Consider the following 23,688-nt stretch of genomic DNA (forward strand, 5'->3'; position numbering starts at 1 on the left):
CCACCGGACAGTGCTTTGGTGTATCCCAAAACTCTTCAGTTTCTCCACCAGGATATCATGGGACACTTTGTCAAAGGCCTTGCTGAAATCCAGGTATACCACATCCACTGCATCCCCTCCATCTAGCCATCTCGAAACCTTGTCATAGAATTCCACAAGGTTTGTCTGGCAGGACCTGTTTTTGTGGAAGCCGTGTTGTGTGGCTGTCAGCCTCCCTTCCCTATCTAGCATCACTAGATCTCTCTCTATTATGAGCCTTTCCATTGTTTTTCCTACAATGGACGTAAGGCTAACAGGTCTGTAATTCCCCATGTCCCTTCTACTACCCTTTCTGAAAATTGGGACCACTGATGCCACCCTACAGTCCTCTGGACTTCACCCGTTCTCCACAAGGCCTCAAAAATGGAGGCCAGCGGGCATGAGAGAACCCCTGCCAACTCTCTAAGTACTCTCGGGTGTAACCCGTTAGGGCCTGGCGCCTTTGTAATGTCCAATGCCCTGAGGAGCCCTTGACTTCAAGGGGGGGTGACTCTAATCTGTGCCCCTAAGTCCCCAGCCTCATCTAATCTCCCATGCAGATATCCCCAGTCCTGCTTTGGGAAGAACACAGAGGCAAAATAGTCATTTAGCATCTGTGCCTGCTCCCTCATATCAGTCATTGGATCTCCTTATTTAGTGGTCCCACCACTTGTCTCCCCTTCCTCTTCCTATTTACATGCTGAAAGAAGCCCTTTTTGTTGCTCTTGATATTCTTGGCGAGTTTCAGCTCGTAATCAGCCTTAGCCTTGCAAAGAATCCTTCTGCAATGGGCCTCCTCCTCCCAGTATACCCTTTTGTCTATTTGCCCCAGTATCCATTTCCTATGGAGGTTCCCCTTTTGTCTAATCCCTCTAACCACCTCCTTTCGCATCTATGGCGGCACTTTCCTCCGCCTCCCCACCTTACTGACTAGAGGTATCATCAAGGCTTGCGCCTCCAAAACCTCCCTTTTGAGTGCCATCCACCCCTCCTCAACTAGTTTACCTTCCAGTAACCTATCCCAGGAGACTTTCCCCAGTCTGGCCTTCAGTTGGCCAAAGTTGGCCCTCTTGAAGTCCCAGCTTCTAGTGCTTGACCTGCTGCACGTCCCCAGTCCCCTGATCTCAAAGCAAAGGATGGAGTGATCACTTGCATCCAGAGTTCCCCTAATCTGTACTTCATCTATCAACTTATATTCCACTATACTAGTCAGAGGACTTATTTAATATTCTGCAAATATTAAATAAGGTAGTTGAATTGAAGATTATTCATAATTTGGACAGAGTTGGATTGAGCATTACCACTAAGTTTTCATATAAGTTTAAAATTAGATTTCCTGAAAGATTCTACTACAAATATGGAATGTTTGCAGATCTTCCATGATTCATACGAATGACAAACCATAGTTATAGTAATTTTGCCATTAAGGTCAGGATCTTGCTTTGCACATTTTTTTTCATTAAACAAATAACATAATAGATTCGTCTAAATGTCTTCTTCATGTTTGGGATCACTCCATTATAATCTAACATGAATAATTTACTTAGTTTTATTGTCAACACACAGAATAAGTTTAAACTGATTTTACATAGCATAGGGAGAATAAAGAGAACCTAATACTTACTGTGATTGTGTCACCGGCAAGGAACGTCTAATGATGGAATGAACTTGTCTGTAGACATCCAGTTTGGACATGCATCGGCAGGATGTATGGTTGGCGAAACTGATTGTTACAGGTTTCGGGCCATGAGACAGTGGTACGGTTATTTCAAACAACTGCACAAAAAGGAGGAGGAGAAACTGCTCAGATATATATCAGGACTGTACTAAATGCAAAAGTGATTGTGATGTTTCATTATGCAAAGTATTTTTCGGGATACTTCATAGGCTGATTTTTTTTTAACAGAGAAATCCTGAAAAAAGTCCATATATTCTCACAGCAAACTGTTTAAGCAGCTAATTGAAATGTGGATAGATGGGGTAAGTACCATAGTCAAGGTAACATGATACTTTTTACATGGGGTTTGGTCATAAAAAATAAAATATGTACATTCATATAGCACACCTGACTTTAACTATGACAATCTATGGCCAGTGAATAGTCCCGTTCAGAATTAATGCCAACAATTAATTGAATTGCAGCAATTCATTTATATGAGAGAAAGTAAAGGTGGCACTCCGGGGTTTGAACTGGACCCAGCTAGCTTCTGAATTACTGTTGTCTGTCTGCTCAAGCCTCTGGCCTTTCTACTTATCAAAATGAACAGAACCAGTCTCTGGATTGATAGGGCTGTGTGCAACAGTGCCATAAACAGTGCGCACTTTTTAGAGCTAATTTATATTATGTTCATATAAATAGGAGTAAGTAAAAGGGAAACAGAACTGTTGACTATCCATCATGGTAACAGTGCTGAAAAGGGTCTGGCTCTGTCCTTTTCTCAGTTGTGGATCAGAGGATGGACAATTTACTTAGCCCCATAAAATTAATGGGAGATACCTATCTATATGACCTCACCTTATTGTTGTATTCTGTAAGTACATTTGCCTGACATGGCAGCCCAGCCTGCAAATGTACAATGCAGAGTGAATAGTTCATGGCAAATGTAAACATTTTTCTGGACAGGGAAATATATGCAGATTTCAAGGCAGCATATTTCTCTATTGCCCCCTCCCCTCCCCTCCCCTCCCCTCCAATAAAAGAAAAGTAAAGCCAGGTAGGTTTTAAAATAGAGGAATAGAGGAAGGGGAGAGGAATAGAGATCTCTGCTTTCTGGGGTACCAAGAGGCTTGGAGAGGTGTACAAAAGGTGGAGAGAAATGAGAACTGTCAGGGCAATATCTTAAACCTAGAGGATCACACCACAAAGGGAAAGCCACCTTTTTGGGGAATAAAGCCCTTTGCTTTAACTCAGTGTTGCTTTAACTCAGCAACACTTTAACTCAGTGTTGCCAAGCATGCACAAGGCAATGTGTACACAGCCTTGGAAGATCAATGTCCATGGATGCTGCCTACAGCACTTTGACAGCAGACACAGCATCATCATCATCAAATTGTTATTATTACCATTATTATGTTTCTACCACCTGTAGCTGAAGCTCTCTGGGCAGTCCACAGCATTTAAGTCACCCATCCAGATTTTTGCCAGGATCTTCCAAGAACCAGCTTCTAAGATTAGGCAGGATCAGGCACTTCAGGCTATTTACTAGGACACTGGCCAGATGAGAATCCATATTATGGACTATGAACCTTTGCCCTCCACCCCACAACTGAAATGCATTTCTGCCTCTCCCTGAAAAATTTAAAAAGTGGATGAAGAGCCAGGGATGGTTGCTCCAAAGTGTTGCTTGGTCATCAGTGGCGTGACTGTCCCTGGGCAACATTACCAAGAGTGGCAAAGGTTTCTTTTCCTGCCCTGCCTGATGGCTCACTAGTTACTTATTGCAGCCCATTTCCCTGATTTGTATGACACAGCAATCCATTCTGGGTTTAACATGCTTTATAACAAGCCATAAGTTGTCAGGGTGGCTTGGTTCATATATTGAACCAAACTAATTTCTTCTTCTTCCCTACTTTAGAGTATAAGAGAACCACAAGAGCTGGGCTGGCTTTTCTTCACAGTGATGATTATGATAATATATAATCTAATATTCAATTTAATATTGGAATTTTTAGGACTTGTTCACACAAATATGTACATTACTTGATTTCTCCACACTATCGTACCTTTGATGACTTGCAGCTAAATGAGTGAATTCACTGAAAAGTAGCAATTCTGTCTGTGATATCCTATTTGTGACGGCTCAAGTACACATCCAAGTCATCACTGAATACTGCATAGGTCCAGGGATAAACATGCACCTGTGCCAACCAGCCTGAAATTCTGACAAAAATACTGTCTCTATGCAGTTTTAAATTCCTCACATGATTAGGTGTATATTCACAGAAAGTAACATTACTGGGCTGTGAAGGGTATTGATACCAGTTTATTTATTTATTTGTTTACTTAATTTGTTTGGAAGTTTACTAATCCCAGTAGAGAATACGACAGATAGTGCTGTCTTTGCAAGAGTTTACCAAGCATACTTCCTGCCTCTTAAATAAAGAGCCACAATGTATATTTTCCTTTGTAATAACTAATGATTTCATTGATTTTGCTACAGGTTGAAATATAGACTAAAATATAGATTTGCAACAAAGAAGGAACACATAGCACATTTGAATGCAACTGTGTAATAAAACAAGTATGCCAACCATTTGAGGAATCAGATATACAGCCCTTTGCACATTTATTTGACTACCTGGATCTGCCTAAGGTGACAATATAATCGGCAACGGTAGCAAAAACTCAAAGAACAAATACTAGCATAAAATAAAAATTACAACTGACAAGTGCAGCTGCAATGCAGTCTGCTAAGTCATAATTAGGCAAAAGCCAGCGTAAAGTAGTCTGTTTTCAGGACCTTCATGAAGGCCTGCAGTGATGGGGTCTGAAGACCCTTGGAGGAAAACTTCTTTCACAGGGGCCTCTCTTGCTGATCTTAAAGTACACATAGGCCGATATGTTACTTCTTGTGCTATGCTTCCATCTTTCTCTGTCCCTCAGTTCTGCTTCCTATATGCAAGAGTAAGAAGTACATGAATGGTTTTGAAAGGGCTACTGTAGTGTGGTGGCTGAGATCTCATCTTTGCCATGAATTTAATTGGCAACTTTAGAAAACTACACTTTTCAGCCATTCATGCATCTGCAGCATGGAAATAATGCTAACCTTCGTTATAGGTCTAGTGAAAGAATAAGATAATATATGCAAAGTAGTTCAAAATATATAGTAGCCTGCTTATTGTTATTACTGTTTGTGTGAGGCTTTGCTAGAGGTACTGCATCAGCTTACCTATATCTCATTAATATTGCCTCTGTTAAAAAAAGCAAACGTTTAATTCCATATGGAATTGCTTCATGGCCAAATAACTCAGTGGTCATGCATTTACTAGCATTCATTTCTAACTAATAACACAGAAGCCTAGCATTGTCAACTTATAGTGAACATGGAGTCTTATGCTTGCTTTTGTGGAAAATATATCCGATTACATTCAATGGGATATAATTCTGCCAGAAAGCATGCACAGGAGTGCAGCTTTAGAAGACACTGTACAGTGCAATCCTATGCATAGTGAGAAGTAAGCCTGGCTTGAGCTCAATGGGATTTCCAGCAATGCAGTCTCATTAGTTCTGAGTGTGCTGCTACTACTACTGCTAATAAAGGTGGGATGAATATTGCTGCAAGTGGTGTCAACAAAACATAAGTTAATTGTAATAAAATTCTACTGGAATCACTGCAGTAATTTATTTATTAAATTACTTACTAACTACTCAATCATAATTATCAATGTCTGTAATTCAATCAATCATGTTAATTCATCCTGTAAACACTCTTCTTCACACGGTTTGCATGTAAAATGCTTTGAAACCAATTTGTTGAAATTATTGCTACCTTTTAACATTTGATGATTACTTGATGACTAATATAGAAAGGAATTTTTTAAACAGGCCAACAAGTTGTATTTAAGCAGTGAGATTTTGTAGTGAGACATTGTTTCACCATTACTCTTAATTATATTTTGATTATGACTGCTGCCAAAACAGAACAAAAGCAGGCAGTGTGGAATTCTTTATTTAAAGATGCACATCTCTTCCCATATCCAGAAATAAATTTGCTTTTAGTGCTGTGTATAGTAAGGCTTTGTATAGAGGTTTGTAATCTCATGAATTGTTTGTATACATGGCATTTCCAAATGTTTGCTTTTCATCTGGATAGGCTGATACTACTGAATGTGGCAAGGGGCATTATTTACTCTTGATTAGACAGAAGAAATCATGTTGGCCAGGGAATGCTGGGAGGCATTTTTTTTTTCCCTAAACCTCCATAGGATTATGGAAAAGAAGACATTGAGGTGAATGTGCAAATGACCACTGCTGTATGTTATTACATAGCCTACAAACATAGCACCCTGGACAGACTAATTTTGCCTGATCTCGGAAGCTAAGCAGGATAAGGCCTGGTTAGTACTTGGATGAGAGACTGCCTGGGGATACTGGGTGCTGAAGGCTATCAAAGGTGGAACCCAATCCTCAACATTCTTAAGCTTATCCATGATGCAGATAGTAGTACACATCAGCATATGTTACCTGGTAGGAACTGTTTTCCTGTGTCAAAGAGCGATTGTGTGAAATGTTGAAGATAACTTTCTAGACTGGGGCTCTTGTCAGCTTTTCCTTTTTTTATCCCTTCCATATAATTTCTTCATATTTTGCTGGTTTAAGCCTTTGTAACAAATTTCTGTTTTTCATGATCTCTTCCTAAAATAATACTATAAGCTAGAATAGACCAAATTTTGTTTTAAGTTGCACTGTGCAGAATTAGGCTTTCCAGATCAAAATTAAAAATGATTAATTAAAGTTGCTATCTGAGAGATTCAGCCCCCCTCCCAAAAAGGTGCACACAACCTGATATTTATTCTTCTATGTAATTTACCCAGGTTGACTACCTCTATCTGTGGGAATGCTTGAGGTCAGTGATTCCACTGAGACCAATAGGACCAAAAAAGTTTATCTGGCTGATGAATTCTGAGAGTTGTACTAAATACTGTTGTTCAAATGCATGTGAGAATGTATGTGACTAGCCACTTTCAAGCTGGACTAGTCCTCTTGCTAAAATATAAAAACCCTGGAAGAGACATGGTGAATCAGCTCAATGTTATTTTGCCCAGTATCTTGTATCCCATAGTGGCCTACAAAATAACTATATGCAACCCAAAAGCAGGATCTAAGAACATGACAAAAGCTATGCTGGATCAGACCAGAGGTCCATCCAGTCCAGCACACTGTGCACATGGTGGCAGACCAGCTGCCCACACGATCTTTTAAGCAGGGTGGATGCAAGGGATCTGGGGAAAACTGGCTTGAAGCACTTGGGTCCTCTGATTATTTGAGTTGTCAGTCAATTATTTGATATGTTGAATTAGTCTTAGGTCTCTGTTCATTTGGTTTTGCCCTTGCTCAAAATAATTGCTTTCAAATTTCAGTATTTAGTCCATGGCTATTTGCTGCTTTATATCACACTAGTTCTTCTTGGGAAAGGACACTAAACTTTTTATTTTCCTGCAGTGTTAAACTGCCTTGAAGTTTGCCAGTCATGCTACTATTTAGCAAAATTTGAAATATTTTTCACAATATTTCAGATTGTGCTAAATAGTTTTTACCTGTAAAATAGTATTATTTTCCCTTCTCAACTCATGTCACTTATTTAGCTCCCTGTATATCATTCTGCTAATACAAAGCACATAACAATTCTAGAAGAAATATTATATTTTACAATTGAACAGTGGAACAGCATATTTTGTTTTAACACCGGATATACTTAGGAACAAACTCAGAATGCATCTGTGGTAACAACCTACCGTTTTGCTGATGTAGCTTGTGCTGATATTCATGCACTGCAGCCCTTCACTATTGCAGCAACCTCCACATCTGTAGATGGACACACATGGAGGTTTAAAGAAGATGTTTGTTGTTGCTCCAGATTCCTTCCCCACATCTACACATACCTCACGTGGCATGCATTGAGTTTTTCTCCACTCATTATCAATACCTGCCAAGTTACAGGGAAAGCTCATAGGTTATAAAGAAGTTGGTTTTTTTTAATAGTTCAAAATCAGACTCCCTGAAAATTAGTTGAAGCCCAAGAAGCAAGGGATTAAAAAAGGAGGGAGGTAAAGTCTGAGAAAGCAGCTGGTCAGCAGTAGCCAGATACCTTGGGAGGACTGTCAGAAGATAGTCCACAGGAATTAAAGTCAAGTTGGAATCTGAGAGATGAAAAATCAAGCAAGGAATGTAAATAGGAAAGGTACATACGGTCTGGAACTTCAGAGGTGAAGGACAGAATGTTCATTGGAAACAACCAACCAAATACTTGCTTACCTCTAGCATTTAGAAGTGATTATAAATGGTCCTTAACAAAGTTTCAACAATCATGAAGACAGATTAGATGAAAAAAGCCATGACTTCAGAGAAAACATGTTACTTACCATCCTGGAACTTTATGGAGCTCAAGCCTAAAAGGTTTGAGTGCCCCTACTCTCAAAGGGAGATACCCTCCTCAAGGGTCAGGACATGTACTTACTACTCAGTTGGTTATTGTGAGAATGTCTCTCAACAGTATCTCCCTCAAAAAAGGAGGTACTTGCAGAGGCAAAGGAGGCTAGTTTGTGGGACTTCACAGATGAATGTCTGAAGAACATCACTTAGAGTTAAGCAACCTTTCTTTTTCATAGACTCTGAACAGGCACATGTATCGAAGACTGGCAACTGACATATTTAGAGGAAAATGCTGGTGTTCTTTTGGAGGAAAGCTGCTGAGGACAGCTCTCTCTGTCAGTGCTTACTGTCACTTCCAAAACATAACACTTCATTATAGTAGGCAGGACAGTTAATGGATTCACTTTGATGAGTTCTGGTAAATGAAATACAAAAAGGTGACTATTTCTAGTATAAAGCTCTCTAATAATGCACATGAGAGGTTGATTTGCTACATTGCGAAACAGTTTAATAATGGAAAAAATCCAGTATGGCAGCTGCTAAGAGGAAAGCCCTAAAACCTTTTTCAGATTGATCCCCACAACACAGGAAAAGTTTATGGTGTAAGGAAGGTAGTTCTGTACAGACAGAAAACCAAGGCTCCATGTACAGACAGTACATGTACAGACAGTATACTCAGCATTACCTTTGAGGTTCACAAAGATTGGAAAAATCAATTTCTGATTGATATGAAAGGAACCAGTTCATATATTGATCTGAGCCAATGGATAACATATGGGGAATAGCAATTTCTTGAGCTCATTAACAAACAAATCAGATGGACTAGAATGTATAGTACACAGTTTATTCAGTGTCTTTGCCAATGTAATGGCCATCAAAAATACGTTAATAAACAGAAGACATATCACACATAGGCATGAGATCAAGAATTTCATACAAGCTGAATAAAGACCAAAGACAATTTCAGGAATAGACATTCTGAAGGATGTAAATTGTTAAGACTTTTACCAAAGCAGTTGATGAATGGATGAACAAACAGTGACTGTTCTTCATTAGGAGGAGGAGATGCAAAAACCTTTACCCAATGAACCCAGACAGAAAAACCAGTTAGAACTTGAACTTACAAGTTAAGAATATAACTTATGAAGAATTGCATTTGTAAAGTCATAAGAAGTCAGTTCACTTCACTGTATAGACACCCCTTGTGGAAGGATATAATGGAGCTTTGCAAAGGTTTGTAAGAAAGCTTGATTCTTTAGGCAATTAGGTTCATTGTAGTGGAGGACTTGACTCATTCTGAGCTAAGAGGTCTCAGAATTACTGTGCTAAGTTTGGTGAATCTCTGTTGTCATAGTCACTAAAGTGCAATGAAGATGTATTTGTTCTGTTGTGTAGCACTTTTGCAGTGATGGGAAATAGAAGGAAGATGTACAGAAGGAGAAATAGAGAAATCAGGGACAATATATTACAATAAGAAATTGATTACTGAGATGGAGCTCCTCTGCAGAACTGAGTGCATTCAGAGAAAAGGTCCATCAGAGAATAACCTCAGAGACTAAAGAAGGAGTATCAAGGGATCAGCAACTATCTGTGAATATTGTTTTCCACAAGATTTTGAATGGGAAATTATTCCAATGCAAATGAGGTCAATTTGTGTGGGGTTATTTGCTTAGGTAGATCTTCAGTTTCATTGGAAAAAAATAATGCAAATTAGCTTCATTTGCATAGTTCATTTTCAGTTACCAAAAATGTTCAGGATGCACATCTTCTGGCTCTCGAGATGAGGTTTATTAAGTACCCTGTGAGTTGGGCTATCTCTAAAGGCAAGTGTGAAGGGGATAATCTTCCCTGTCAAGTGGGTGGTGGTGGTGGCTCTTGGACAGAAGCTCCTGGACTTGAGCTACAGGAAGTTCCCCAGTGGTGCTTTGCTGAAGTACCGCACCATGTGCTTGAAGAAAGACTATTCCTCTCCTACCCTACCCCTCAAAGAAAAAGTGCAGGGCCACAATGAAAATAATATGCAGGCAGGCCTACTTCCAAACATTTTTTGTTGGACATTTTCCACAAGTCTAAAGTCCTGTTCCCAAAGTGGAACAGGATGCTACATCCTACAACTAGATTAGGTGGAAAGCTGTCAATAAATTAATCACCCAGGATTGCACCAGGAGCTGGAACTGTCAAATTGCCTAGATCTTGCCCAAATGACTCTTAGGTATCAATGATGGCCAACTGATTTTGACACCAGTTTCTGCTTCTCCCCAGTTCTCTGGTATAAATGATTGGTGAGGCACACTACCAAAATATGCATTAGAAATTAACCTGTTTCCTTTAAATTCTGTCTGCTTTTTCTTGACTTAGACTCCCTTCCTTGTCTCCCCTGCCTTTTGTCCAGTCCTTCAAAAGCCCATGCTTGAACTGAATCAATAGGCATTCAGATACAGTGCCCCAATGCATCCCTATTTATTACAGTAACTGTAAAAGATGGTTGAAAAACTCTAAATGCTTACTGTAGTTCTTGTTATTAATGAGGTTTGGCATTCTGAATATACTAAATCATGCCTTAATATGATATGTCTCAGTTTTGTTTTCAGTGCTTAAATTTTAAAATATATTTGACAGAACTGATATACTCTAACATCTTGGTTTACAGTATTTGGTATACATTAAATTTACAACACTTACTTTTCAAGATCTCTGCATTGTAATGTACTGCAGCAAATTTTATTGGATTTGAATCCTCTGATCTTGCATCGAAGCTGGGTTGTTCCCTATTATGTTGCCAGCTCCCTTTTCTCAACTGACATTTGAACATTTTCCAGTATTCTGGATAAAGTACTGTCATGAGTTCATCGACACTGGAAACAGACCGCAACTGTTCTTCCAATTCTTTACTTGCATGAGTCTGCTAAAGAAATATGCAAAAATAATTACATTACTTTTCACAATATACAAATGCTGATGCATATTAATCACATGATTTGCTGCATTTAAGTAAGAAAATACTATCTCAACATAGAGACCATTTTGGGAAAAAAATAGCCTTCAAGTTAAAGTGATCTATGTGCTTGCATCATCAGCTCTTTATCAATATCTTGATATGAATGAAAGCAAAGGCATATTAACCTTGCCCATTCCATCTCATTACAAACTGCCAGCTTGGCCGTGGACATGGTGACTGGGTTTGCATGATATGATAACCTACTGTGGTTTATAAGCCACAGGGGGTTAACCTGTTGTTCGAAGCCAGCACGTGTTCTATAGCTGAATTAACTCATCATGGCTAGCACAGTCATGTCAAACATTAAGAGAACGTGTCCAGAGTGTCAAAAAAACATTGCTGCTCTGGCCAGGAACTGTGAGCCAAGGTGGTACATTCAGCCAGGCCTCCACCTGGAAAAAGCCAACTGTATATGCCCCGTCCCACAGAATCACCCTCCCTCTGAGCCTGATTCCTGCTCAAGAGTTGGGCTGGAAAGGGTTCAATTCTGTCTGCCAGTGAGCGGCACCTTTCCTGATCTTCATGCTAGGTACAAGGTGGCCCATTCCTTCTCAACCTCTTGTCTCCCCACCCTCACTTCTACCAATGCTGAGCAGTCTCACTCTGTGAGTAGATGCACTGTACCAGCTTTTGGCCATATAACCCTGTTCCCTCAATACGTGGCATTCCTGCAGTATCACCTGGGATTCTGCAGCAGGATGAGGGAGGTGGGGAGAGTACAGCTTCCCACTGTGTGTGATCATCTGTCAGGCACAGGGAAGTTTGCCTGCAATACACGGGTAAAATTCCCAGGAGGATTAGTATGTTGCACAAATGCTCCCAGACCCAGTAATCCCAAAACTAGTTTTAGGTAACCAGGAATAAACTGCAGAGTTTCTTCTAGAATTAGGCTTTAATTCTATGCACAGCTGTTTAGAAACAAACTTCATTGGACTAAGCCTGTATAGGATCAGGCTTTGAGGACTGAATTGCCTTTGAAATGCCTCTGTTTTAAGAGCTCAGGTCTCATTCAAGGGGTTATTCATTTATCTTTGCAACACACCTGTGAAATGGGTTATTTTTCAAGATAGTGACTGGTCTCAGTGAGCTTCAGGGCTAAGCCAGGAATAAACTCAGGTCTCCCTTATCTGTTCCTCACACTCTATAATTGATGGTCTTCCTACAGCATGGGTATCACATGACACAAACAACAGAAGTGTAGCATCCCTGACAGGAACAGAAGGTCACATGGATTTGACACCAGAAGACAGGTAGGCCTACACTCTCAGCTCTTAGCAATGCAGTCAAAATCACTCTAAAACACAGAATACTACATATGTACTGGAGTGCTTATTGAAATGTGCTACTTTGGACGTAACTTGTGGAACACTTGTCAGAAGGTTGGCTATAGGCCACCTCTTTTCTATTATAACATGCCTGCTATAAAATCTGTGACAAATGTGAAATGAGAATCAAGGCATCTTATTAGCACACTTGCTTTCAGAGAGGTGTATTCCAACTCATTCATGGGTTTCAGAAATGGAGACTGTAAACTTGATGGCCATACATTGGAACTGTGAAAGCTAGGAGATCGTCTGTGACTAGTGAAAACAAGAAAAAGAACTAGAACACTTCCTGCATTTTTGACATTCAGCTGTAAGACTGGATGTAATACAACTGTGAGTACTTGAAGGTGGTGTTCCCTGGTCCTCTATGTGTGGTTCTTGTGTTGGATTTGCATGCAACCTGTACATATGATTGATCCTGAACAAGATGCTCTGGAAACACTGGAAAAGTCATATGTTGACTCTCCCAATGGTGGAAGTTATGCCAACAACTTGTGATCTCTACTATTAAGCAACACAAAATTGCTGTGAGTCAAGAAATAAAAGGACAGTTTTTTGAAGTAACAGCAAAGACACAGTTAAAGTAAAATGCATCACTGTAGAAGTCAAATTGCAGTGTGCTAGGTAAAATTGATTCTGAATTCTCAATATACTGAAACGGATGGTATACTCCACTTACAAGCAAAGATTGATCCTATTTTACTATAGTAGCCACTTGAAATAATAAATAGTATTTTAATAACAAGAAGATGTATGGATAGTTATGAAGTCTAGTGAAATTATAATTTTGCCCAGACATTTCAAATAAAACCTGCACATTTCTAGATATAGTCCCTTGATAGTCATGATATACAGAAAAGTCAACCAAAAACTTAAATTTTCAAAATTTTTAAAATTGTTCTGTCTGATCTTCTTACCATTTTGATTGCAAGAACATTCAAATCATTTATTAATTTCAGGTATATCACTATTTTTAGCTGAACAAAATGAAATCCACCATTTTCTAATGGTTTCCTTCCATACCCAGCTTGTTTTTGGAGGGCTTTTGATATAATTATCACAGCTATGAAATAAACATATCCTGCAATTTTCAGCTTTTTATGCTAAATGCCTGGACTAGGTCTTCAATTTTTGCAATTATACAATGTTTAAAACAGTTCACAAGGTACAGTTATTATTACTATTATTACATTACATTGTTTAATATAAGACAAAATCACTATTAAATAGCATCAATATTTGCATGTCATATGTATTTCAGTTCTACCACCTTTTAAATCCCTTTAATATTAAATCATAACATTATACCACATTAGTCAGCTAACAAAATCAATACAAAACCAATTCACTTTTTCTAAACATGAAAACAGTTGCCACAAAAAACTCACATTTTATTAGCCAAGGCTGCAAAACCATGTACCTGGAAATGAGGACAACTGAGCACAATGGCACTTACTTCTGAGTAAACCTGCATGGGATTTCACTGTATCAAACATTTAACTACCTAGCCCATATCTCTAAACTCTAAACTTTCTGCAAAGAATTGCTACAATTTAGGGCATTTCAGGTCACAGCATTACAATTTTGAAACAGTGATGTTTCATTATGTAACTGGCTAACTTTCAGGAAAGGGATTTGCAACTCCTTAACTTCTACCAAATATTGAAGGGCAGCATATGTATTCAGTATAATTAAGTAATTAAAATGCCGTTACCTGTTGCTGCTGACAGTATTCAGGCATGAATCATCTCCACCAAATAAAAACCTTCTTTGTTCATGTAACAATGTCAATTTCATGGGGAAGGGCTTCATCTAGTCTCCTCTCACATATCCTATTTCATTTTTCTATCTACACCAAGCTTTTCATGGAAAATCATTCAAAAAAGCATTCCATTTCCTCCAGGGAATGATGGTGTACATGATGTTGTCTTTTTTAAAGTGCTTTGCTAGAAGCTGTAATATTAGCTAGAGTGAGAAGGTTCACCTAGTGACTAACACAGCAGAGTAGGTATCTGAACAACTCAAATCAATTTGACCCATGTCCTACTTTCATAATAATTACACAGTGTGGAACCATTTTCTGTTTCCTTAATTTGCCTGCCCTGACATGTTTTAAAAAGCTCTGTAAGTTAAATTTAGAAAGGCTTCAAATGTTATTTTCTTGTCATGCAGAACCTCATAATGATCATTAAACATTTAGCAAAAGATAAACGATAAATTAAGATCATGTTTAAAATTAACAAAGTTCAAACATACCCTAAATTAAAAGATTTCATGCAGTGTTGAATAAAGTCACTTTTGAGGTGTTTTATTGTACAGTTCTAATCAAGTCACATTGTATACAGTTGTCTTACTCCCAAGTAAATGTGCACAGAAATACAACTAGAACTATATATTGCATTACAATCTAATTTATTAACTGAAGGCTTCCACATTTTAGTGCCATACTACTATTAATATTCCATGAAATATAAGAATGAGAATGCCCAATTGTTGGCATGTCCTTATGAAACCAAATTATAATGCAAGCAGACACTTATTCCATGCATATATTTCATATATCACAGGGAATGTGAACCTCTGTAATGGCAGAATTAAAATTCAAGACTGCAAATTAGAGAACAGACCTCAAAGTATCAACAACTTTTCAAAGCCATCATAAAAAAGATCCCAGGATTTGTAAAAGCTGTAAGGCAGATCCAAGAAGAAGCAAGGAGCGGGCACAGGCAGTGTAGCTTGGCTTTTTCAAGTTATCTGGATCTTCTTATGCCATATAATTACTTACTTGAGGCGTCTCTCTTCTTGGCACACTATTCTGAATTGCATTGGTCAGTCTGTGGGAAGGGACACTTGTCAAGGTCTGGCACTCTTAGTGGACCAGGATTAGGAGCGGAGAAAGCTGCCTTGTACTGAGTCAGGCTGTCACTGTCAGGAGCTCTCCCAGCTTTCAGGAAGGTTTTCACCCAGAGAGTGGGGATTGTACCAGGGCCCTTCTGCAGGCAAAGCATGTGCTCTGCCCCTGAGCTGCAGTCCCTCCCACATTAAGTGCTTGGTTCAACTAGACTGCCTTTTGGTGCGCTTCTTCCAATTCTGCAATTTCTGGAAAGGACAAAAGTGAGGCAGAACTGGCCAACACGCTCTCTCATTGCCACTTTACATCAATTACATAATTAGTTTGGAAGTCAGCCACTACAGCGTGCTACGTTTCAACCACATAAACATGTCTGGTGAAGTCAGTGGATTTCAGCATTCCTATGTAATCATTTGTGCTCTAACCTTTTATAGGAAAAAAAGAAAAGAAATGCAACAGAACAATCACCTCAGTTTTCCTCATGTTACATGAACTCTTGAACTTGTAAAGATTCTGTTTTATAGGAACAGGGAGGTCTATGTACTACTATTTAGTCATAAGATATTAGTCTTCCTACCAGTGCCTGAGACTCATGAAATTGTAACATATGCATCTATTTCCAAAAGAAGATGCAAAGGCTGGCCCAGAGGCTGCATAGATTATTGTTTCCATATGTCATTTTCATACATCTTAAGATGACTAATGTGGACACCTGCATCTTCTAAAACTAACATTGGAAGAAACCTGGAGCATAGCGTCTCTCTTTCTCATTCTCCCTCTATATGTTAATGTGTGTCTTTTCTGTATAGTCTGTTTTATCAGCTGCAAAATGTTATTTATTTATTTCATTTTGGTACCACCCAAGAGCCAAAACCTCTGGCCAGTTCACAGCAATTCATAAAACACAAAAGCAAAAATAAAATGCATCATGAAATACAGATAAAAAGCACTTCATTTCAGTATGTACAATTTAAAACAATCTAAACAGCTGAAACAATTTCAATTTATAAAACAAAACCAATTGTTTATACCAATAGAAAAGAATGTGTGTCTGTTTGTCTATTCATTAATCAGTGCCCTAACACCAAGATCATGAAACATAGCATGGATACTAAGGGACTATAGTGTGTGGGCCTCAGGGTTATCTTGTTAAAATGCAGTAATTGGTTGTAATTAATTGAGTATGTCCATGTTGGCTGAAGCCTGCAGTAACTTGTTCAGCTGCTAGGAGCAGAACAGCATATAGCCTTACCCTTCATCTGGTTTGAAGTGACAGGAGATTAGTAAGCCAAAGGACACAATTATATTCCTGTTCTCTCTTCCCTGCTGTGGAAGAGTCCCCACTCAGGAGAATGAAGCAGACATACCCTGCTTTTACAAGGTATATCACTGCAGGTGAGTGCCAGTGGTCATGCCTTTACTCAGAGCAGGCACAATGAAAATTTTGCTGTACCAAACTAAGAACTATTCCAAATCATGCTTAGGCAGGCCCATTCATTAAACTTTTCTTAAAATAGTTCTTTACAGAAAACCACTAAGAGCCCCAAAGCACAAAAGACTGATTTTTGTTGTTGGCATTGTGTTGCATAAGCTCCTGTGCACTAGATCTCACTTTGTTAGATACATAAAATATAATCCACCATTGGCAGGTAGACCATCCTTCCCAAACCTGTTGTTTTCCAGATATTTGGGTTACAACTGCCTTCAGTCCCAAGCATAGATAATGGTCTGAGGTGTATTAGATCTGTAGCCAAAAAACTTAGGAGGATACCACCAGGTTGGGCAGTGCTGATACAATACATAATGGGTGAGTGGTGGTGGGAATGTGTAAACAATAGACCAAAATGCCATGAAATTTATAGGATGATAGTCACTTAAGCCTCATACAAGGAAAGAACAACGAGGCTCATTCATAACAACCCTCCCTGGCAATGCTAATTTGCTGTGCTCATTTAGGGGTAACTTTCCTTATGCAAACCTTACATGATGCAAATTATTTATAAAATGGGACACATTATCAACTGTTTTGCATCAATAATATATAAAATTCCCCTTTGGATATACATCTTAATTTGGTGGGGGGCTCGAGAGTGTTGGAGAAATCAAGAGCAATGCTGCCAGGAAGTCAGGCTCTGACTAGTCTGGGTTTCCAGCAGGGCCACCTAAGGTGGAGTGGTGAAAGTTGAGACATCTGACTAAGATGCGTTCATCTTCTTCAGGAGTAATGGTCACATCAGCAAAAGAAAATGGATCTGTAATGGAGATGGGGGTGGAGAAACTCCTGATGGGCAACTAATGTGCAGCAGCAGCAACTGAAGGCAACACTGGTAGAGGATCTTGCCCAGACAAAGGCAGTGAGGCTCAAGCTAACTCTGTTTAGTATTGCACAGGAGGAGACCATGGTTAACCATATCTAAACATTTCTTACCTTGTAAGCCCTATGATGAAAGAATCCAAAATGAAACAAGAGATAGTACCAGATGGAACTTCCAGGTCAGAAGGCACGCAATCAGCTACTGGGGAAGAGCAAAGGACAAGTACGAATAGCGCTGTCACTAATGATGCAACTAGAGCAAAACTGAAAGTGGCTGCCATATACAGATGTAAAAGGGAAGTCCAATGCTGCACATTACATACAACTGAAACATGGTATGAGAAATATGAATTGAGGCAAGCTGGAAGCAATAAAGCATGAATGGAATGTTTAAACACAGTATTTAGTGTGAGCAAACTAAACTAGACTCAAGTGGGACATTTTCAGTCAGACAAACACAAAGGGTTTATTATGGAAATTACAAGCTCAGAAGAAGCAGAGTAGCTCTATTACTGAAGTATTACGTAGCACAGACAGGAAGGGTCTATTGTGCAAAATCTGACTGAACCATATCAGAATTCTTGGAAAACCTATCAACATAGCTATTATTCAGGTCAATGCTCCAACCACAGATGTTTCAGCCGTTCAAGAGGAAACTGTCAACACACCAAAACAAGACATGCTGATAATCATAAACAACTGAAATGCAAAAGTAGGAAACAAAGCAGAATCAAATGTAGAATTTGGCCTACGGGTCAGAAACAAAGCAGGAGAAGGACTCATAGAATATCGTGAAGCTCACCATCTGCTTATATCTACTTCAGGCAACTGATCAGATGATTATACTGTCACCAGATGGCAAATACAGAAATCAAACAGACTACATAATTGGAATTAGCTGATGGAGAATCTATATTCTTGGTGCCAAAACGAGACAAGGAGCAGATTGTTGTAGTGATCACAAAGTATCATTATCAAAAAACAGAGTAAACCTGAAAAAGTTCACTAACAGAAGTGCAGTGCCAAACTACAGCTTAAATAACATTCCTGATGAATTAAAAGTCCATGTAAAAACATATTTGCATTACTGATCACAACTGAATGTGAGTCAAAGAGGTATTATTAGGGAGGAATGCAAAAAGAGAATTCCTGTAGCAAAAAGAGGGAGGAAAAGCTCAAATGGATGATGGATGAAACTTGCTAAGGGCAGCTAAGAAGTAAAAGGTGAAAGAAATAGGATCCAAATCCAAAGAACTATTGCAATGGACAGTGCAAAGAGAACGAAAAGAGCAAGAAAGAAAAGAACAAAATATGAAAAGAGATCTCTAGATTAGGAATACTGAAAGACCAACAGGGTCTAGGGTTGCAGTGATCCTTCCTAGAGTCTGGCTTTCTCCTGCTTGTCAGACTTTCTCCAAGACACGTGACTTTGGCCCTTTAGCAAGTGACTTGTGCTATGTAAATATGCTTCATTTGCATTACGGGTACTCTGCCATCTAGAATCTTTTCTATAAATGGAAAAGCAGTGAAGTGCAATGTTCCAGGGTATTCCTTCCTCCCAGATCAATACAGGTAAGTCGAGGAAAGCTGAAAATAAAAGGAGTCCAAGAATTGAATCTTCCCTTTGTTTCCTATCCCAGAACTTGCAGGGCTACCTCCACACATTCCTTGGTCTTCATGAAAGTGTGAATAGTGATGCAATTTCATAGAAGCAGTTCAGTCTGTTTTCACACAGTGATGCAGGAGGCTTCCTTCTACTGGGCCAGCCCTGAATACGTTTCCAGTTCTGCCACTAAGAGATAATCCCAGTCTTTAAAACTTAGTAGAGCACACTTCGAGTGGAAAGAGAAGATAATTTTAGCCAAAAAGCAAGACTTAGCATTAGTTACAAGAAAGGCTAATTCTAAGTCTGATTTACATACAATTACTTTAAAAAAAAATTCAGTATTCTTTGACCTGCCAAGCCTTCTATAATTTTGTATTTTTATTGTTATTAAAAAGCTTTTATATTGCATTCTTTATATAAATTTATGTTATTTTACTTTTAAGCATCCAGTTAATAGCAATGATGATAACTTATGGTCAACAGATACTGAATTTGTCAAACACTGACCTTTTTTTGCTAAAGGGCCAAAGTCACGTGTCTTGGAGTTTGTCTCCTGCTTGTCAGACTTCCTCTCATGCTTACTCCTCACTTAGTGAGTAAGCTGAGAGAAAGTTCAAAAACATTCACAGAAGTCTGGTTGTGCAACCTTCTTCTACAGCACATGTGGTACAAAACAAAAGCTGCAAGTCATGTGCATGGAAAAGAGATATGGCTTGTGAACTATTTGCATAGACTTGCTTTCTTGTAGGTGCCCAAATGAATGCTCAGCACACTCGGTGCCAAGTAAGACTCACAGCTGCTAGAAGCAGGCTGGAGTCTGGGAAGCTGAGCCCAGGGAATCTGGTGGATTCGCACCCACAAAATGGATTGCTCACACATCCCTAATACTATCTGACCAGGATAAAATAAGGAGTAGTGGAAATGATATACAGAAGAACTGTACAAAAGAAAGGAGAGGCTGCCCTTTGAAGAGATGAAGAACCTACAGTATTAGTGAAATGAAAGCTACTTCAAAAGCACTTGGAAGGAATATAGCACCCAGAATAGACAGGGTACCAATAGAACCATTCTGAACTGCAGAGACTGAATCTGCTCAAATCCTAACAGGAATATGCCAACAAAACAACAGCCCACAAATCAGAAAGGTACAATATACCTTCCAGTCCCCAAGAAAGTATATGCTAAAGTGTATAAGCAACATGGGACCATTGCCCTAATTTCCCACGCAAGCAAAATGATAATCAAGGTGTTGCAACATTTTAGCTTATACGGAGTGAGAAATGTCTGATATTCAAGGCCACAAAAGCAACCACAGAGAAAGTTAGAAAGCTTACATCAGCCATAAATCTATTTTGCAGGGCAGGAATACAGAGTGCCCTTCTCTCCATGGTTCGCTCTGCATGAAATGTCCATAATCTTCTGGGTTCACTATTTTACAGGCATCCCCATAGGATTATGCCTATGTCAGAGATTACACAGATCACATACTTGTGAGGTGTATGCATGGTTAGGTGGTAGGAATCCAAAAACTTGTTTATTGGAATAAATGTTATATTGCCTTTGTCCAATCTAACAGTAAAATATTGTGTATCATATATTTTTGCATACTGACTTTTTAAATTGTCCCTGGTGTCTATCATATTAATTCTAAAGGTCAAAATATTTCATACTTTGCTGAGCTTAAAACACATAACTGATGGTGTGACATGAAATAATAAACTTTAGACATTTACAATGTCAGTGCATTTCATTTTCAAGTATGTGTTGACAGAGTTTTTAAAAGAAAAATGATGCCTGTGAATCTTTATGTTTGTTTATATGCCAGTTGACTAACTGAACTGTATCAAGATAGCCTAAAACAATGGAATATTGTGAATAGGTCAGAGTAAAATTAAAATGAACACTTTAAAAGAAAAACAGCATGTATGTGAGAAAAGGCATATATGCCACTGAAATACGTATATGTCTCAGAATAAATTGGAGGTAATAAACAGAGACAGTCCTAATAACCTTAGTGAAAAGGGAACTGAACTGTACTTAAACAGATGAGTGATTGTCAATATGACCATCATTGCCAGTGATGATCCTTTGGGTTAAAATTATTTAGCTTGTTAACAGTTTTCAGTACCTTTGCTTTTCTTAAATTTAAAAAAGTATATTCTGCTCAGTTTCTTTAAAGTGTTACGATAAAAATCTATATAACATTTAAATTTTATTGTGTGCATTATTTTTCCTCAAATATTTCAGGTCAAATATTTGCAGTATATTTGGACACAAAATAATTCAGGGTGCTTTTTAGAAGTTATATTTATTAAATAAAAATAACAGCCTTGCTAATTTAAGACAGTGGCAAACTTATGGCCTTTTGTCATTACAACCTTTTACAACCTGCCCAGAGAACTTTGTCTATCAGGCAGTATAGAAGTTAAATAAATAATTGAAATAAATAAAGTCCAGATGTTTTGGTCCATGGCTTCCATCAACTCTAACCAGAGGAGGCTGGTGGCTGTAATATCACTGGGGAAGTTTATCCATTCTGGGTTTTGGTTTGTGATCTAAAGGAGCTCCCCATGGTGCTGAACTAATTTGGGAGGCAGGGGAGTTGGAGGTGGATAGCACCATAGTCAGTTCTTTCAAGTTTCTACTAAAAAAGCCCCACTGACATTAGAACCACCAAAATTCCTGGAGAGTTACAACTTGTTCAAACCTTTTGTAGGACTGGCACAAACTGAAAAGTTTCTTGAGAAGATGAACCTAATTTGCATTCGAATTCAGGTTTTTTTTCTGGATACCTCATATCACTGCCTACAGGTTCAGGGAAATCCCAAGTTTTTCAAACAAAAATGAAATAAAATAAAAACCATTTGGGAAAAACAAGGGAGAAGAAGTCCAACAGAACAGGACATGTTCAGAGCAGCAAGTAAGTGTTCAAGGAGAAGCAAAAAACCAATGGTAGACGGGAAGAATAGGGTGGAGTAACCTGTAAGAAAGTATATTTGGCTGGCTGGAAGCCTGAGCAAACCCATTCCACACTGCAACAGTTTGTTGCAAGTTCCACTTATGTAGTTATAATACTACATGATAGTTTATAGGAATATACAAAATATTATTTCATAGAGTTTGACACAGCCAGTAACTAATGCCAGTAAAATCTGTACTTACTAATATCTGAACCACACTTTCTGTTGATCTATTATTTTTCCATCCTTTCCCATAAGGTAGTGGGCAAACACATTTAGAGGAAAATTAGAGGATGTCTTCGGCATACCAAAAAAAGAAAGAAAGAAGTCCCATACAGTGCATACATTATGTTTCAGCTTCCACATATTAAAACAAAACCCCCACACCAGTACATTTTAAAGTTGGGAAATAATAGAAACAGGCATGAAAACATGAAAAATGAGATGGCAACGGCAGAAAAAGGCCTCCAGGCAGTGAGAGGATGACATGTCTTGAAACAGAAAAATAATACAATGTAAGCCACAAAACAACTTTTTAAATTAAAGAGGAAGTGAAATAAGATGAACAGTAACAATCTAATCCTATAGTCAGGATAGTTTGTGTTGCTTGAATGGTTTATTTATTATATATAATCATACATCTAAAGAGTTATTATGTTGGTAGATGTAAACAATGATAGTTAATGTAGGATAAATGAGAAGAGGCAGGCTTTGTCTGTATGCCTAATGAGAGCAAAGCATTGTAGGCAGAAAGCCAAGCCTCTTGCTAATGTCAGTTCATTGTTCATTTATTTTTAGCAGCTATTAAATTGGACATTTTTCCTTTTGATTTCTGATCCCAATGGTTGGGATCAAATATTGATAGCTGAATAATTGTTTTATCAGAGATAATGCTTGCTGTATAACATGAAAGTAATTGTTTCAGTAAAACACAGCAAAGCACATGACAAGTGACTTTATTGTTTTCTGGGGCCTAAATGTGAGATTCAGCTTTACAGATGCTTGGACAGATAAGCATAGTAGTAGATAAAGAACAAAAATAATGGCAGTGATTCAGAAGCAAGAATTTAAGCTTTTTAAGTGTGCACTTGAAATCATTTGTGAGACTGACAGTGACAGTTTTTGTTTTCACAAAAGCAGATTCATGCGCATGTACCTTATTACATTGCTTCCAGAGAATTAAATTCTCTGCATCTGTCCATAGCTGAAAGCCACGTGGAATTTTGAACACATTCCTCTCCACTTGTCCTCACCCCTCACTAAAACACAACAGAGATGAAGAGAAGACTTCCAGAAATGAATAAGGGACACTTGACTGAAAAGGCACAAAAATGTTCACCAAATAAAAAGGCTACCTGATTGCATGGTCTGGTCATGCAGCTCACAGGAATTATTAAGCATTTCTTCATGAGTAAAGGGTTAATAGTAGATAACCCCTTTCAGCGTACATACCAAATAACAGGTTTGTAGTGTACCTAAGTCCTCTTAGGATCCAATCCTATACATACTTACCTGAGAGTAAGC

The 23,688-nt window shown here is 38.5% G+C and overlaps 1 protein-coding gene across 4 annotated transcripts in view; it reads right to left on the minus strand.

The window, feature by feature from the left end:
- Positions 1-23,688, minus strand: part of VEGFC (vascular endothelial growth factor C) — a 63,029-nt gene that overhangs the window by 14,592 nt on the left and 24,749 nt on the right. The window contains exons 1-5 of one of the 4 annotated variants that reach the window (XM_044430635.1): positions 17,713-18,457; positions 15,219-15,267; positions 10,793-11,015; positions 7,474-7,664; positions 1,643-1,794 (exon numbers count right to left, since the gene is read on the minus strand). In XM_044430635.1, the coding sequence (XP_044286570.1) occupies positions 1,643-1,794; positions 7,474-7,664; positions 10,793-11,015; positions 15,219-15,267; positions 17,713-17,879 (782 nt within the window). In that variant the 5' untranslated portion in view covers positions 17,880-18,457. Of the gene's footprint in view, positions 1-1,642; positions 1,795-7,473; positions 7,665-10,792; positions 11,016-11,788; positions 11,867-15,218; positions 15,268-17,712; positions 18,458-23,688 lie in introns of those variants that run through there. The other 3 variants (XM_044430638.1, XM_044430637.1, XM_044430636.1) reach the window with 3 other exon arrangements.

This window comes from Varanus komodoensis, unplaced genomic scaffold, assembly GCF_004798865.1.
Source record: "Varanus komodoensis strain SLA01 unplaced genomic scaffold, ASM479886v1 scaffold21, whole genome shotgun sequence".
Lineage (NCBI taxonomy): Eukaryota > Metazoa > Chordata > Lepidosauria > Squamata > Varanidae > Varanus > Varanus komodoensis.